The following is an 18,226-nucleotide window of genomic DNA, read 5'->3' as shown; positions in this document are numbered from 1 at the left end:
CAAGGGATCAAATGCCACATGGAGGTTTTGGGCAGTGTAGAGAGATAACAGAAATAAGCTGTGATTGGGGCAATGTATTACAAAAGTATGAGTTACAAAAATACTTTTTTCAGTAAGTAAGGAATATAACATGTTACTCAAACAAAATACAGGAATATATTTGTCATTACAATTTCAGTGACTCAAGTTACAAGTGCATTGCAACTTGAGTTGGTTTGTATTGATGTATGAACGCAAAAATGCCAAACTCCCTCCAAAGAAAATGCAGCACCAGATCAAGTTGGACGCTGGTGTATGAGATCTGTGTGTAGTTAATGTCGTCAAAAAAAAAAAAACACACAAGGAAATTGGGATAGCAAAGGAAACAGAAATCATTTTTTTTGTTTTTTGCTCTGTGGCATGTGCTATGTGTCAGATTTATGTGTCAGCGCAATTCCATGTGTAATAATAATAGCCTCAGGAGCACTTTGACTTTACTGCGCGGACATTGAAGTGCTCCTAAGGTATTATTACGTGTGTAAGTATACTTGGATTGTGTAACTACTCACTTAACAGTATTTAAAAAGGGAAAACGTGGAAGAGCTTGGTCACTTCTAACTTCACCCTCGCTTGGGTCATGAGGAGAGGAGGAGAGGCTAAATGCTAACAACAAATACCAGACAGTTACGCATCAACTCGTCTAAGCAAAAACAGTGGCTTATTCCTTTAAACTTACAAACTATCACTTTAAAATGAAATGTATTTATTTATTCATTCATAGGTCCTGGGGCTCAAGGTCTTTGTAGATTTTTACTTCTTAGATCAGCAGCATTTTCATATTCCGACTCCTTCTTAGGTGCCTTCCCGGTCGTCTGACGAGGCTTAAAAACAACAACAAACATTTTTTTTATGACTTCATAGTTTGATATGAACCGCCTTTGATCAAAAAACAGTATACAGTATATGACAAACGCAGAGACGCCAGTTATATCCATTTACTCAAGCAACGTTTTGAAGTAAAAGTACTTCTTGGAGAACCATTAAGTAGCTTTACTCTCAGTAAAGGTCGATATTATCCGCCATGTTAATTGTTTTATTATGTTACTCTTACTTGGGTAAATACTTTTGCTACTACCACCTCTGACCACGCACTTACCTGCAGCTGGTCATAGTCGGGAGTGATGGTGCTTTTTTGCAGGTCACTGTAGATGTGTTCCTCTCTCTGCTCCAAATGCTGTAAGTTCAGAGAAAAATAACGAGAGATCTCATTTAATAAATAAGATATGGATAAGAAAGAGTGAGCGTGTTTGGCTGGTGCCGCTTACCTTCAGTTTCATTGAAAGGCTGTGGGAGAGAAAATTAAACGCTGTGTTATCAAAGTACATTTTGAATTAGACTGTCTATCATTTCCTGAACAGAATGTGCGGTTACGTATTAGTTTAAATTCATTAAAGCTTATTTTTTTTCATAAATTCTGTTCTTGCAAAGCCCTCACAGGTGACCCCCAGTAGAGCGATTACCTCCTGTACTTGTAGCAGAGCAGCGCCACAGTGACGGCGCACAGGACAGAAAGAACCACACACATGGCAGAGATCCAGAGAACAACATTTGTATCGACGCCTGAGGACAACAAAAGGACAGTTTAAAGATTGTTTTGAGGACAAAGCAGCCGCTTCCATACTTCACAAAAGGATTTATCAGCACCGCAGAGAGAGCAGCCTTAAAACAAATTAAGTGAGATATGGTGGGACACTGAGGGACAGATATTAGAAATTAAAATGTATTTTCTAAAGACACCATCATAGAACCACTAATACAGAATCATTGAAAAGGAGGGACAATATCTGAATAAGTGGGTTAATGCCTGTGTGTAAATGCACCTCTAGCGTCTGTGTATAACCAGTCTAATATTTGCCCCAACTAAATCAACCCAAGTCGAGTCTGTGTTTAAACCTTTATATTGTGTCAAACCTCTCTCATTGTAACTGTGGACTTCCAGCACCAGCGACCTGGACCACTGAGCTCCTCTCTCGCTCCGAGCCTGGCACTGGTACAGGCCGCTGTGTGCCCGCTTCACCTGTAGGGGCAGCGTCTGCCCTTCGGCCACTTTCACTGCCTGGAAACATGAAACACATCAGGACTTAATAAATATTCTATTAGTCATTTCACATTTGTGTTTTCAGGATATTGAAGTTATTTACATTAATTCCACTGGTTAAAGAGACTAGATGAAAGTTGGTAATTTTTATCCTCACTACCGCCACCTCAGGTCTTACGCGTAACTGCAGCTTCTATATAAAGCTTGTGCATGAGGGCACTTCAGACCCGAATTCACACCTTTTTGAGTGACAGTGCAGGATTTTAGAGGCAGTTGTGGTGAACAGGTCTGAGCTCATTCTACACAGATTAGGACATTATTGGAACATGTAGGGGGAGGAATATACTTAATTTTAACATTTTTAAACTCTGTATAGTTCCTTTCATGAATATGTAGAGCAATAATCAAAATAAATTGACGTGAAATGTGAAAACAAATCACTATTATCTACTTTATTTATTAGTATTTGGGGGTTCCGGGTTGTTTGCATGGTCATTTTGGGGGTCATGGCCTGAAGTTCGGCAACCCCTGTCACAGTGAAATATTGTTAAGTTTGAGAAATCAAACTCTGAAAATGCCAAAGCTATGTAGGAATGAAAGCATGATGGTCCGTACAGTTCCGTTGGTGTTGCTGAACCAGGCGTAGGTGACCTGGGGGTTGCCGTTGCTGGAGCAGTTGAAGATCACCACACGTCCCTCTGACACTGGGCCCGAAACGCTCAGCTCTGCCAAAGGCGAGCTGGGACCGTCTAAACACGACACGGTAAATAATGTCAACATAAAGCACTTTCCTGTACAATAACACTTTCACATGCCGGAGCTGTTATAAGATTCTATTTTTGGATGACATGTAGCCTACATTGTACAAATGAATATTCAATTCACTTCCTTTATACATTTGTTAAGTGTGACATCGCACACCATATAAAAAGCTACTTCCAGGTCCAAACTGTAAAACACAACTTTATCTTAATCTCCTGCTGAAATAATGACAAATAAAAGACCAACAACTGTTTTACAACGAATTCGAACAAAATGAAGATGTTTTGAAATATATAAATGAGCCTTCATTAATAATCTTTTAATTAATCTGGCATTAATAAAAAGATTATTCATGCCAGAAAAGCATTACTAATGAAAATCCAGAGTAAATGTAATATTTGTATGTGATCAGATGTTTAAAAAGAGCCTTGTAGTCGGCTCTACAGCAGGTTAAATCAGCTAAACCCCATATAATGAATAGGGCTAAAGCTCCATTGGACCTGGAAGTAGAGCGATGACATCATAACTTAAAAAAAAACATATTGTCATTTCATGCGGTCAAACCATGAAATTCACATCTTACAACTAGAGTCAGGAAAAAAACGACAAAAAAAGAACCAACAAACAAACGCTAAATCAGATTTTTTTCTTTTTTTTTTACAACCAAATGATCATATTCACAAAAAATTGCTTCCTTAATGGCCTGATTATTGTTTTTAAATTATATATTTTTTAAAAGAGTTGGTTATGGTCCAAACTCACCCCTTTAACGTTATAACACATTTCTTCAACCTAATTCTTCACAGGAATTAGTTTAAAAAACATGTTTCACAACTTTCAGGGTTCCATTGTGCATAAATGTGTCTACAATACTGGACCGAACAAAGAGTTTTCTACAACTTGGAGAAAACAGTGCACATTAACCTGACCTCTGCTGCAACTTGCCCCAAAAGTAAATGATAAATAAACCATTACAATGACAATATAGTGATGATGAAAGGCTACATGGCTGCCTTTGTGGTGAGGTTGGAAAGAACTGTGAATAATGTGTCAGAAAAGGTCTTACATAGAACATTGAGGGGGAGAGAGGTGGTGAGTGGCTCGGTGCTGCCCCCTGCGGACAGAGGGTAGGACGCGGAGCAGGCGACCGTGTGGTTGTGGTGATGAGCCAAGGCCGTGAACGTCAGCGTGGATTTCAACATCATCTGTCCGTGTGAGCTCTGCAGAGGATACGGCAAATAAAATAAAAGCAATTTCATACAGATGTTTATCAGATGGGCAACCTAAGGCTCAGGGGCCACATGCGACCTATTCAACCCGCTCCACAAAGCATTAAAGCCTGATCAACTCTCATTGAGAATAATAACCATTACCCTTAATGAACTAACTCGAAAGGATGAATAACCACAACGTCGTCACCCTCATAAAAACAGGAACCAGCTGTTTTTTGTTGCAGTTGTTGTTTTCTTTAGCAGTTACGTCAATCCGCCTCTTGATTGGCCCGAAATTCCCGACAGTAAAGTGTAAAAATCCATTGTGTGTCTGGGATAAAAAGGTTTGCCAATTTATATTGTTTTGTGAACCGACATCAGGCCTCTTTACAGTTACATTTCACCCACACCCACAAATTAATAGTGATGATTTTCTATTTAGTCAAATTTTAATCCAAATTGCAATCTAAACAAATCAATCTAAATTAGGCAGCACCCTTTATGTCATTAAATCATCTGTTTATTGTGTTTCTGTGAATGTTTTACTGTTTTGTCATTATATCCCACCTCTTTCACCAGTAATACAAACTCTATAGACACATCCCTGGGCTATGCTGACTTTAAAAAGTTTGTGTAGGACTAACAAGGACATTTTTTTTGTTTGTTTTTTGTTAAATGACACTGGAGGAACGAGGATTCATGTATCGTTTAAACTCAGGGGTCATAAACAACACACAAAAAAAGTTGCCACACTTGAACGAAAGTCATGCTCCGTCTTTCTGAAGGAATACCTGCATCAGTTGATCCTGCCTCCTGTTCTGGGGGGCCGCCCACACGATGGAGGGGGGTAGGTAGGGGCAGGGCGCCATGGCGACGCACTCCAGCGTCACCTGACTCCCCTCTGTCACCTGACTCCCCGAGGTCAGCTGGGGAGGAGCTCCACCTGCCGAAACATCAGAATTACCCACACGCACTTCCTGTAGCACTTCCCATCAGCCACTTTCAACACTGATTACGTTTAAATTTCTCAAAACTGATTTCCCAATTCCCATCAAACAGAGGAAAGATAATTATACTGGTCGTAGTGGTTTCTTAGTTCTTCGTTAAAGTAGTGTGTAGATCAGCATAAATCAGTCCTTGATCTGCACTATTAAAGCATCTCAAATATTTCCTGCATCCTCCAGAATGGTCCCTGAATCCTTTATCCCGCAAAATGAGGGAATGCGACTGAACATGTTGCCTGTGTCGGTGATGCTGCAGTTTGTTTGGTTCGTGCAGGTCACATGTCTCTGCAGCACAAACCTTGCTTGTGTAAATGCTAGTTAAAGAAATTGTTTATTTATGCTTCAAGTCTCGTCAAGTCACGAGATCCAAGTCAAGTCCCGAGTCATGGTGTAAGTCAAACAAATCTTAGTCCATTTTCTCAAGTCAAGTCTTCAGCATAGACTGTAGACTTAAGAATGGACTGAGGGAGTGAGGCTTAAAGGGATATTTCAGGATTTTTGACACAGGGCCTCATTTCCTAGTTTTCCAGTGTTGCTGATTTCTGGAGATTTTTTTTTTGTAATTCAGGCAGTTCTTATATTTGAAGAGTTTCGTGGCGCTAGCCTAGTGCAAGGCTAGTGCATTTCTATGGTATCAGCTAGCCTGCATTAAAAACAGTCTGACCCGCTCCACAGAGCACCTGAGGCAAATCACTTATAACGCCAGACTAACCATATAAATGTCTGTGTTGATAGAGTATTTTTTGTAATACAACTGACCTTGCATCACATGAATGATCGCATTTTGAGGGACTATTTCTTGCAGATCACTCTGCCGCCGCGTAGTTTGTACAACCACGAAGCTGAAGCTGCTCAAAAATAAGTTATTTTAAATGCAAAATGGTTAAAATTAGTCTATTGACAGACATTTATATGTTTAGTCTGGTGTTATAAGTGATTTGCCTCAGGTGCACTGTGGAGCAGGTCAGACTGTTTTTAATGCAGGCTAGCTGATACCATAGAACAGTGTTTTTCAACCACTGTGCCGTGGCACACTAGTGTGCCGTGAGATATTGTCTGGTGTGCCTTGGAAAATTATCCAATTTCACCTATTTGTTTTTTTTTAAACAAATGCATTATTATCCACAAATAATGTACCGTTTTCGAGTGTCTATGCTGTCTAGTGATCGGCAGAGTAACCATATTATAGTCTTCCATATCAGGTGGTTAGGGAGACTATACGGTGTTCCTAGTCACGACACTTTGAGGAGAACATTTTCTGCTGGTGGTGTGCCACGTGATTTTTTCAATGAAAAAAATGTGCCTTGGCTCAACAAAGGTTGAAAAACACTGCCATAGAAATGCGTTAGCCTTGCATTAGCCTAGCGCCACGAAACTCGTCAAATGTAAGAACTGCATGAATTACAAAAAACATCTCCAGAATTTAGCAACACTCTGGATAACTAGGAAATGAGGCCCTATGTCAAAAATCCTGAAATATCCCTTTAACCCATAGCGTTCAGCACGTGCTAGCTGAAGCTCGTTCATGCTATTTGACTGTGTTTTTGGAGCCAGTTCCATTATCTAGTATAGGGCGAAAAAGAAGATAAAAATAATAAAGATGTTGCCAGACAAACACGTGGAGGTTAGAATGACAATGTGTTCAAAAGGATTAAGTCCTTATTGCATTGGCATTTTTGCCCCTGTTTAAAGGTGCATTATGCAACTTTTTGCGAAAATAAATAAATAAATAAGTTGATACTTGAGTGTATTTGACCTTGTAGTGACCCAACGGCTGTATGAATGGTCAACATGGCACCTTTACTTCCCTCACAGTGGTCTCTACAACGCTCCAGGGTCAATTGTTTTGTAGGTTTTTCCATCAGCAGAGAAAGCCTTCTAAATAAAGGTAAGTTGATACACTCAAGCATCAACTTCTTTATTTTGTTTTTGCATATAAGTAGAAGCATAATGCACCTTTAAACAGGGGCAAAAATGTTTCAGTGGAAAGACTCAAAAAAGGGGATAAAGGTTAAATAAAACAAAAAAGTAAAAACCAACATCAGCGATACCTGGTTTGACGTCGATGTGAACCTCGTCCATGAAAGAGTATATTAACTTGTTTTTACAGTCCACTCTGACAAAATAAATGTCGTTTTCTTCCTTCGTGAAATTCTGAAAAACCGTGGTGCAGTTTTTGTGTCTCAGATCACCAACCAAATGCCCCTGTAACAAGAGTGGAATATAAGTAATGTATAAGTGCATAAGTAATGGTTGTCCAAGTAAACAGCATATACATGTGCTGCTGTGATCACTGTTACCTGTTAACATGGTTATGTGTTTACAAACAATGAAACAGGTGGTCCAAACTCATTCTTTACTTTCCTAATACATTTTCAAGCATTCCCCCAGATGCTAACTAAAACTAGCCTACAAGCTCATGAAATTGATGCAAAAGCTTTACACACTGCGTGATCAAATTTAAGAAGTTGGCACAAAAAAAAAGTCACACAATCTAATATTTTGTTGAACCACCTGGAGGTTTTATGACACATTTGCTGTGGCATTGTTTCGAAAAGCCGCAATGTTATAAAAGGTTTCTGACGTAGGCTTGCTGAGTTTACGACATACTGAAGTCTGTGCCACTACTACTAAAAATAAAATCAGGTGCTGGGCCTTTAAGAATGCAACAACGGACACTTTGAGAGTTGCTGCTGAAAAAGGGAAATGCGATAGAAAGCGCCACAAGCGTTTTGAGCTCAAGATCTCAAGTCTAAATATCCAAGGTTGCTCAAAAATTAGAGTGAAACAGAACAAGATTTTAATCCTGTCTGTGGTAATTAAACACTTTTAAGTATGAAAGGGTTAAAATTAGGGACGGGACTTTATTCGATTAATTCATTACAAAAGGTATAGTGTGATAAAAATGAATGGATAATTATCTTGATTCTAATAGAGTCCCACCTCCTAGGTAAAACTCAAACTCAGTCATGCATAATATGGGACCTTTGAAGGAAATTAAAGTGACAGTTTGAAAGATTGGCAAATGACAAAGAGAGCAACATTTGAAAGGAAGCTCCCTCTTTCTTGATTGGACGTGAAAGCCCCTCCTTATTTCCTGTGCGCGTGATTGACAGACTGGTTTACAGGAAAGCTCGTCTCATTGGTCAAAGCTGTGGCATCGGGGATTCTGATTCGTTACTGAGATCAGCAAAGGGAGAGACTTAAGAAACATAATTATTTAATATTACTTGCTCTACATGAAATGGCAGGCTCATGTGGCCAGTTATACGCATTCTATTAGTTTTGTAAAACATTTAAACTTACTATCACTTTAAATTAAATCAAATACAAAAATGAACATGTTGATAATGGCCGGCACTCACAGTCCTGGTCAAGGGGTTGAGTTTGTCTCCTCGTTTCCACAGAGCTCCTCCTGAGCAGTTTCTGAGGTCTCGATCATATGCGGCAGGAATCTTCAAACTACAGGGCACCGAGACGCAAGAGCCTTCAACTCCCATGATCCTCTGGGGCATGGTCGCTTTCCAGACTTGACCATTTACACCTGCAGTTACAAAATGATATGAATCACCAAAGTGAAAGTGCTGGAAAATCTGAATAAAGGTGAAAAGTTATGGTAATCTTTGCTAGTATAGAGCATGATTATTAGTGTGGTCCTCAGGCCAGCCATGACAAGAAACCATTCCTTCTGTAGCTTCACAGTCTTTAAACCAAAAACTGGTACCGTAAAAACACTTCTCTTTAAGTTTTGATGCCTGCGGGTCCTAAGAAAGCATTAAAGAATGTCGCACAATAGTCCCAGCTCAAATACATGATGAAAAGAATTAAAAACATTTGTCTTTTATGGAATAATTTACCATTATTGTTCTGTTTAATGGGTCTAGAGATGATGAGAAATTCAAAATATACTGAAGGTATTGAAAAAAAGTATCGTTGCAGTACTGGTATATGGAAAAAAATGGATACCAGCCCTATAGTGCTGCTTCACATGTATTACAAGAATTAATTTTGTTATAAAATGCAGTTTGTTTGTATAGTTTTAGTGCAATCAATATCAAAATTCAATACTAAGTCCCAGAGTTTTGTTGATTGAGCCCTTTATGAAGAGGTTAATGGACATACTGTACCTTGTATCACAGCGCTGATCAGAACGAGCCACAGACCGCGGTCCATCATAGAGGGAAACAACACTTTCCAATATAGGAGTTCAAATGAAAACTTAATGTGGTGTAGAGGTTGACGCTGACGAGAAACTGAACCTTATGCTGCATTAAGGAAGTAAAAAAAAAAACAAATGGGGGAGAGGAACTCACATTTCAAAATGAGATTGTGTCATATGGGAATATCATAGCAGTGTCACTCAACAATAAAGGTTTTTACAGGTTCTGTCCTACTTATTGCTTTGATAGATTAGAGTGCAGATAAATGCAATGCTCTGGGTGCAGCCATAATAATAATACAATAATACATTTTATTTGTATTGCACTCAGGGGCGTCGGACTGGGGGGGTAAAGGGTACTGAGTACCAAGGGCCCAGAGCAGGGGAGGGGCCTCAAAAATGCTGCAAAGCATTCTGTATTGTACTTTCTAAGTTTCCTCATAATTGATACTATAAGAATTGAACAACTGGGCGGAAATACAATGGTTCTACACAGAATTCACAAACAATAATGATTGATAATATCTCAGGCCCTGACAATGGTTCAGCCCACACACCAGTGTCCAGCACCAGCTTCAGCTCAGCAGTGACTTGATGAGGTGGACTCTGTAATGACACATATTAGTCTGGCCTCGCTCTGATGTGCTTTTATTTAACACTAGCCTGTTCTAGTGGAGCTTAGAGGAAACTTTCTTTCATAAATGACACTTAAACATGAGGCGAGTCCTGCCTCTGCCTGCTCTGAGTCAGAGACAGAGCTCCTTCTCTCCTCGTTTTAACCTCTAAAGTTTCTCTTTCCTCATATTTATTTTAATTGAGCCATCAGGCCAATACAGGGACAAAAGCCACAGGTCGCGCACGCCATTTTCGCCGAATAAATGGCGAATTTGGAGACGAGTCAGCCTGGTTCTAGTTAAAGATGGAACTCGAGCCATTTAGTCTATTCCAGCGTAACTTTGTACAACAACAATTTACTGACAATACACTTAAAGGCTTCAAATATGTGTGAGACTAAATCAGACTGAGGCCCTTGAGTTTTGTGTTCAGGTCTGTGGCCACAGAGACATCATAGTATCATCATTTTTTTTGTAAAATAGCATTTTAAAGTCACACATGTGTTATTCTCAGCACAAGTATCCCATGTCCTGGTGCAGCCCTCCTGTTTAATGTGATGCTAATAATCATTATGCTCCACCTAAAACTAACCAAGATAGTTTGTACCCAGGGCCCAGAACTTGGTGCTACGCCCCTGATTGCACTTTACATTTCAACGAAACAAAATCTGATAAAAACAAAAAGAACATTCACATAGTAAAAACAAAGGAATAAGAGGACATAACATAAGAGGAATGAAGAAATGGTGAGTATTTTCACAAGCCTTTTTCTTTTACTTTCAGTTGTTTAGGTTCCCAAACCCCACAGATACAGAATAATTAGATGAACACATGACAAGTTTACTAGGGAACAAGGTCATCTTTAGGTGAAAATATCATGAGGGTCCGCATTATGTTTTTAGCGGTTACTTTCTGATTATGAAGATTCAGAAAAATTTGACAGATTTGTCAATATTTATGATATATTTCTGTAAATAACCCAGGGCAGAGAGGGTCACTGCCATGACGGCTGTACCAAAAACATCAGTGACTGATTATTTCATTGAAATGTTGAAATGTTTCAGAATGAGGAAATAATTCCAGCAACTTGTTTATTCCAGGAGTGAAAAAATATCTGCAAGTTACAGACATTATCCTTAAACCAAACAACTGCTTACTCTAGTAAAGACTGCCCTCTACAGGGGACAACACAATATAGACTTACTGTGTTCTGTGTCAGCATTAACAGTGACAAGACTCCAAGGCAGTGGCGGAGCTAGGGGGTGGCTTTGGGGGCTTAAGCCTCAAATGTTTTTTCAAAAGCCTCGGATCTTTTTTGGCCTTTTTTTTTTTGGGGCCGCAAGCTATAAAACGCATTCCTACCCGTTCGTTCAATATGAGAAAAAACAAAACAAATGCAGCAACATAACGCCGTAATTATTATCCTTCCCTGAACTTCTCCTGTTTGTCTGTCAGTCGGACCTTAGCCGTGGGCGTCCTGGAGCCGGAGCAGAACTCCGCTCAGAGGAGGAGGAGAGGCGGAGGAGAGGAGGTCTGCTCAGTCTCATCAGATTCTCAAATCGTAGGTAATGGTGGCCCCTCGTCATTTGTGTGTAATCAATGATAAATCTGTCACGAACGGTAACTGCGTGATTAGCGTGAACCTGGCCCCCCATCATACTCCAATTTTTATTAAAAATATGTCAATCGTTTGTGACTCTCGTTATGTGTAACCCTCTCCGCAATGCATTGTGTAATAAACTTCACATGTTGACTAGACAAACATCTCATTCAGCTTTATTAAGCAAGAAAATCCACAACACCGCTTGTGGCTTTAATGAATTTTTATGTTGATGTTTGATGGATGGCTTGGATCTGCTTTCTTGTAATTTTATGCAACTGTGAAGCACTTTGAACTACCTTGTGTATAAATTGTGCTCTACAAGTAAACTTGCCCTGCATGAAGCTAATGCGAGTATCGCCGTTTGCATTGTCTGATTTTTTTATGGGCTGTTTAGCCAGTTTGCTCCTCACCATGTCTCTATCTTTATTTAGTAGAAAAATATATTTATAATTTAGCATTTGTTAAAATGCCATCCATCCATTTTCTTCCGCTTTATCTGGAGACGGGTCGCGGAGGCAGCAGTCTCAGCAGAGATGCCCAGACTTCTCGATCGACGCACACCTCCTCCAGCACCAATCTGTCTATCGATCTCACGCTCCATCCGTCTGTCATTCGTGAACAAGACCCCGAGATACTTGAACTCCTCCACTTGAGGCAAGGACTCCCCACCGACCTGAAGAAGGGAAGCCACCTTTTCCCGGTGGAGAACCATGGCCTCGGATTTGGAGGTATGATCCTCATCCTGGCCGTTACACACTTGTTTCTTAAAATGATGGTGATGAAATGGTAGGAAGTTTCGTTTTTCCCCCTCTGGGTCCCTTGACCATATAGGGGCAATTCCAAAGATGCCGTCTGCATCTAAATGATATTCATACCCTGTGAGGAAATTGCTATTCATCTTTTAACTTGCATTGTAGTAAGTGGCTGCTTTCTGCTATGTCCAAACTATAGATACACATGGCATCTCTGGAAACAACTTGTTTTCACGCCTTGACTTTGTATTTATCCTCTGGGGGACAAATAAGTCCACAGCCCCTCAGGAATAACCTTTATTTGCAACTATAAACAGAGCTAAATAAATGTGTTATGACGTATGTGGATAGATGGGTTAGATGCAGAAGACAAATTTACACCCTAGCACCTAGCACCTACTGAAGGTGCATACTGTCGCTGGGCAAGACACTTGGCCCACTTTGCCTCCAGTGTCTGCGCACACTGGTGTATGAATGAGAGTGTGAACGGGTGAGTGGATCCTTGCTGTAAAGCGATTCAAGTGTATAATGTAGGTGGAAAAGCGCTTTATGTAAGTTGAGACCATTTATTTACCATAGCAGACCTTAAAGGGGCTAGATGCAAGTTGGCCATTTTATACTCACTACTGCCACCTCAGGTCATACTTGTAACTGCACCTGCTATATTAAGCATGAGGCAATTCAGACCCGAAGTAACAGCTTTTTGAGTGACAGTGTAGGATTTTAGAGGCAGTTGTGGTGAATAGGTCGAGGCTTATTATACACCATAGGACAGTGCTGGAACATGTAGGGGGAGGAAAATACACAATTTTTTAAAATTCCGGATAAACTCTGTATAGTCCCTTTAACTGAAATCAAGAAAGCTCAAAATGAGCATCCTTATATCAAACAGAAACAGTCTGAGCCCTCCACCTCAGGAACTACCAGAATCAAACCTTGGACTCGATTTCACCACTTCCTTTAAGACCAGCAGCTGTGTGGTCTGAACGGCCCGGATAAAAAGCTCTGTTATAGTGCTTGGGAAATGTCATGTGACTGAAACTTTTAGCAACAGCTGCAATTTCAATTTATTATGAATATGAAGAAATGAGTTTCCTTCGCAGGGTGGCTGGGCGCATCCTTTGAGATCGGGTGAGGAGCTAAGTAATCCGGGAGGAGCTCGGAGTAGAGTCGCTGCTCCTTCACGTCGAAAGGAGTCAGCTGAGGTGGCTAGGGCATCTGTTTCGGATGCCTCCTGGTCGCCTCCCGCGGGAGGTGTTCCAGGCATGTCCTAGTGGGACAAGGTCTCGTGGAAGACCCAGTAAACACTGGTGGGACTATGTCTCCGAGCTGGCATGTCTCAATCATAAAAATCATCTCTTTTTTTTTATTACTTTATTGTGCCATAAGTTTAATTTTTACAATTTACACAATTTACACAATAGCGTGTCAGAATTAACACAAATGTTTTTTGTTTTGTTTTGTTTTTTACACTCAGTGCAGAGAAAGCAATAAATGGTAATATTTATAATAATAATAAAACAAGATTATTATTTTTGTACGGGCGTACACAGGTACGCCCACAGCGTACACACAAAGGGAAAGAGTAGTGTAGGTGCATTTGTGATGGACCCTATGCTTTGTGTTGCATTAAAAACAAAGCAACTTCAATAAATCTAAACAATAAATCAACTTATTACACAGTCGTGGGTGGCATCTGTGGCAACGTCCTGTGATTCGGACTCTGGTACATCGACTGTTTCCATGTCTGGCGCTTCAGACTCTGGTGGGTCGACTGTTTCCATGTCTGGCGCTTCAGACTCTGGTGGGTCGACTGTTTCCATGTCTGGCGCTTCAGACTCTGGTGGGCCGACTGTTTCCATGTCTGGCGCTTCAGACTCTGGTGGGTCGACTGTTTCCATGTCTGGCGCTTCAGACTCTGGTGCATCGACTATTTCCACGTCTAGTGGTTCGTCCTCTGGTATATTGAATGCTTCTGTGTCGACTGTTGTTGGTTCGGGGTCCGTTGCCTTCTTCTGTAAATACAAAAAAGTGAGTGTAAATGAGTGTTGTATGATCCGGTGGAGTTAATGTCCGCAGACTGTATTATTATATTAATTATAATGACACTTTCTTGCCTGTCCTCTGTCGAGAGCGGACGTGTTTTCTGACTTCTCCTGCCCCCGCTCTTATCTGCTGCTGCTAGTGTCTTGTCTGACTTATCTTAATTTTTCTCTGGACTCCCTGCTCGCTATGCTCCTAAACCGGCTAACCATGGAATTGATCAGCTGGTCTCTCAACGCAATTGACAAGATTTTTTCACAAAGAAATGGGGCAGTGGGGGAGCCTACTTGTCCAGAGGGGACATTTCCGGCCGGGTATGGAATCGACTCTTGGAACAAGTGGAAGGTTGTATGTCTGGCGCCCCTCTCTGTGGAAGATGTCGAAGACATCTATCTTTTTGGGCTTATGGTAACAGGGTACCTGCTTATTGGACTAGGAGTTGCCCTGGTTTATCGCCAAGTTGGCAAATTGGCAGCAAAAAAGGAGACCCCGCAGTTGTCAACTGAAATTAAAGAACGTTTTGAAGTGGTAAGCGCCAGCGTGATGGAGTTACAACGCAAAGTAGCGAAACGTGAGGACCTGATTAAGGACCTTTCTTCTCGTTACGAGGAAGGATTACGGAGGATGGATTACATCTTGGCAAAGTCAGGGGAGACGTCTCGGGAGGTCTTGGGACAGATCTCGGGGCTTTGCAGAACTTTGGATGGACTGAGAAGGCCACTACCGGCTGCGGATGTCTGAATAATGTTGAAGATCGGTGAAAATAAATCACATTGATTTACTTAAAGCTAAAATCTGAATAATTTTCACCCTCCTTGGAACACAGGAGAGCAGCTGCGCCGTTATCTTTCCTGTGCAATGTCTACATCCCACACCAAGGCCTCCTACTGCACAACACGAAATGTCCCGCCCCTATCCGACCCCCCCTCCCTCTGAGTCCGCCTCACCACTACTAGCCCCCCACCACCGCTCCCTTTTTGTATCGAAGAAAAATTTCCACCGTGCTTTCTGCACGTACTGTGTATCATCCAAAAAATGTGTTATGTGTTAATGTGTGTGTATGTGCCTAAGAAAAGAGTGGTGCGCACTGAATGGGTGCTGCTGCCGGATGCTCTCTCATCGAATGTAATTTCTCCATCTGTGAGATCAATAAAGTATCATCTACTTTCTGCACTGGGCAGCAATCAAGTTTGACAAAAAGTGACGCTCCTTTGATTTTATGAATATACATTAATTAATGTGGTTTATGGAGAGCCACTTATAAACAACTTATTTCAGTGGAAAAGAAGGATAAAAAAAGTATATTGAAGAAATTATCTAAGAAAATTGATACATCTGCAGAAATTCCCATCATTTAAAATGTATTTGTTAATCTAGATGTGTCTCTTTTAATACATTGTAATATTCTGTGTGTTTTTATATGTGGACAATATGTAACAAACAGCATGAGTGTAAAGAGCGGTCACCTGCTCGCTGTCATCCAGGGCCTGTATGATGGAGGACACGACCAGGTTGACCAGCAGGAACTGGACCATGATGACAAAGGTGATGAAAAACAGCGGAGCCGCCCAGAACAGGTACCCGGCACAGTCCTTGTCTTCCGGATGACACTTCCTCAGGGCGTCCTGAAAACCACACAGAGAGTTTTTCCCCATAGAGTTTATCTGAGTGGAGGGAGAAACACCACGCTTGTTTCAGGTTATAAAAAAGGGCCACAGAATAATTTTAATAGACAGGACCTTGACCATGGCTTGTTGGGACTTAGACGGTGAAATATTTTATAACACGGTACTCAGTGTGAAAACTAAATATTCTCAGATCAGTGGGTCACGTGGGTCACTGTTTCATCCAGACCTCGACCTTTTAGACATGAAAGTCTCTTGTGTATCAAAAGGAGCAGACGCTACCTTGAGAATCCCGTTCCAGTTGTCGCCGGTGGTCACTTTGTAGAGTGTGAGGAGCGCGATCCCAAAGTTCTTGAAGTCGGAGTGTCTGTGGAGGCCCTGGCAGGGGAACTGCTCCGAACATTCTGCACAAACAAGAATGTTCAGAGTATGATTATGTGTGGGAAAGCTATGAATGGCTATATGTTTGCGTTAGTTCAGACTGACCGAGGTCTCCAAACAGCTCCACGCCCAACACAGAGTAGATGTAGAAGAAGAAGGTGAAGAGCAGGCACAGATTCCCAACCTGGATGCACAAATAGACAACATTTTAACGTTACAGGCGGAGATATTAGCATCCGTGCCATTTCCAGGTTTACATTCACTCATAATACACAAATCTACTAAAAGAATATACTGCAAGGGGGGCATGTTGGATTTAAATATGCTACAAGTATGAAAATAGGTACAGCCCCTTTAAAGGCCCACTCACACCAACGCGATCATCTCCAGTCGGTTTTTGCAGTCGGGCAAAGACGGTGGTCTGTGGAACTTGGTGGAGCTAGTTTGGGCGATCGTAGGTCGCCGTCTTTCTGTCGCCGCCCAAGAAGCGCTGTGATTGGGCTGGCATTACCGACTGGCCAGTGACTCAGCTTTATCTCTTGTGCTAATTTTGTTACAAGTGTTCAGCTTCTGAAAAATCAGCACCTCGTAAAGGATAAGATCTTGGATGCAGGCGGCCGAAATGAGTTTCCTTTGTGAGGTGGCTAGGTGCACCCTTTGAGACTGAATGAGGAGCTCAGTTACCCAGGAGGAGCTCGGAGTAGAGCAACTGCTCTTTCATGTCGAAAGGAGGCATCTGTTCCGGATACCTCCTGGTCGCCTCCGTTGGGAAGTGTTCCAGGCATGTCCTATTGGGAGGAGGCCTCGTGGAAGACCCAGAACACTCTGAGCTGGCCTGGTGTCAACTCGGGGTCCACCCAGAACAGCGTGAGTTTTTAGACTTGATACGCAGTTTCATCAACTGATAAATGTGCAAACGTCTTGTGACAGAAAAATAAATAGAAATGTGATGGGACTCAATTCACTTGTTCCAAGACGCTGCACCACACAGCGTTTGAATGAGGACTGGTGCATTTTGCTGACCAAAGACAGCTAGACACGCATTCTAAACATTTCACAGAGAGTACACGAGAAGAAACCAAGGGTGTCTGAAGGTGAAGAAATTGAAACTGTCCCAAAATTCTCATTCATCCTCTGATAGTGACCAAAAACACAAATAAAAATGAAAAATCTTACATGTGACAGAGTCTTGACTATGGTCTTCACCAGCACACGAATCCTTGAGGTTTTCAACACTGCGCAACAGAAACATTATAGCACTGACACTTCTCGTCAGACAGGTCTGTCACAATATCAACATGTTCAAATGTAGTATAAAATAAAAAATAGAAACAAATTAGGCAACAAAGCCAATCCAAGTGAGCACATACTGTCTTGTACAGAATGGATATCACTCTATTTGTCATACTGAGTCAATCTAGTCTCTTTCTGATTGTGACAGGCCTGTACGAGAGATCGCTGCATTTGGATCCTACCCTGCGCGAGCCTGAGTACGCGGGACACCCTGAGAATGCTGGGGTTTATGGGGAAAGAGTGTATCGTGTCCAGCTTGGAGACTAAGATACTGACGACGGACACAAGCATGACCACGGTGTCGAGGATGTTCCACCTGAGCACAAACAGACCGGTTACACCTCGGCAATACGGCAAACAGCGGACAGTCCGGGTCTATGACATGTGTGTGTGACCTGCTCTTGAGGTAACGCCTGGGCCCGAACACCACCATCTTCACGGTGACTTCCAACACCAACAGGGCAGTGGCCAGGTAGAAGGTGACCTCGATGATCATCTCCACGTACTGGAGAGACACAATTCAAGGAGGGGAAGTTTACTCTCCCTAAGGGTGAGTGAAGAGCAGTATTCATGTTCACTGGCAGCAGCAGAATTCAAGAAACGAATCATATCGGCCTGAATATCAGCTGTCAGCCTTTCCAACCCCCCTTATATCGGTGCTACAAGTCAAATATCGGCGGTGCGGTTTACCATGGGCATGCG

The 18,226-nt window shown here is 41.6% G+C and overlaps 1 protein-coding gene across 1 annotated transcript; it reads right to left on the bottom strand.

Moving 5' to 3' along the window:
• Positions 1–684: 684 nt before the first annotated feature.
• LOC306973913 (B-cell receptor CD22-like) lies at positions 685–9,302 on the bottom strand. The gene is made up of 11 exons (XM_079570996.1): positions 9,182–9,302; positions 8,420–8,598; positions 7,106–7,259; positions 4,842–4,993; positions 3,906–4,059; positions 2,693–2,826; positions 1,951–2,095; positions 1,500–1,599; positions 1,305–1,323; positions 1,136–1,213; positions 685–851 (listed from the first exon to the last, which is right to left on the bottom strand). The coding sequence occupies exons 1-11, from the start codon at positions 9,228–9,230 to the stop codon at positions 771–773; spliced, it is 1,245 nt and encodes a 414-aa protein (XP_079427122.1). The 5' UTR covers positions 9,231–9,302; the 3' UTR covers positions 685–770.
• Positions 9,303–18,226: the final 8,924 nt, after the last annotated feature.

The sequence above is a fragment of the Gobius niger genome, assembly GCF_951799975.1.
Source record: "Gobius niger genome assembly, chromosome: 14".
In the NCBI taxonomy this organism is placed as follows: Eukaryota; Metazoa; Chordata; class Actinopteri; order Gobiiformes; family Gobiidae; genus Gobius; species Gobius niger.
This window is presented reverse-complemented; position numbering and strand designations above follow the sequence as displayed.

Coding starts and splice junctions, on each gene's coding strand:
- LOC306973913 (XM_079570996.1), bottom strand. CDS start 9,230: ATGATGGACCGCGGTCTGTGGCTCGTTCTGATCAGCGCTGTGATACAA. Junction 4,060..4,841: donor GGCAGGATCAACTGATGCAG/GTATTCCTTCAG, acceptor TATCCTCTGCAG/AGCTCACACGGACAGATGAT. Junction 852..1,135: donor CCGACTATGACCAGCTGCAG/GTAAGTGCGTGG, acceptor AAGCCTCGTCAG/ACGACCGGGAAGGCACCTAA.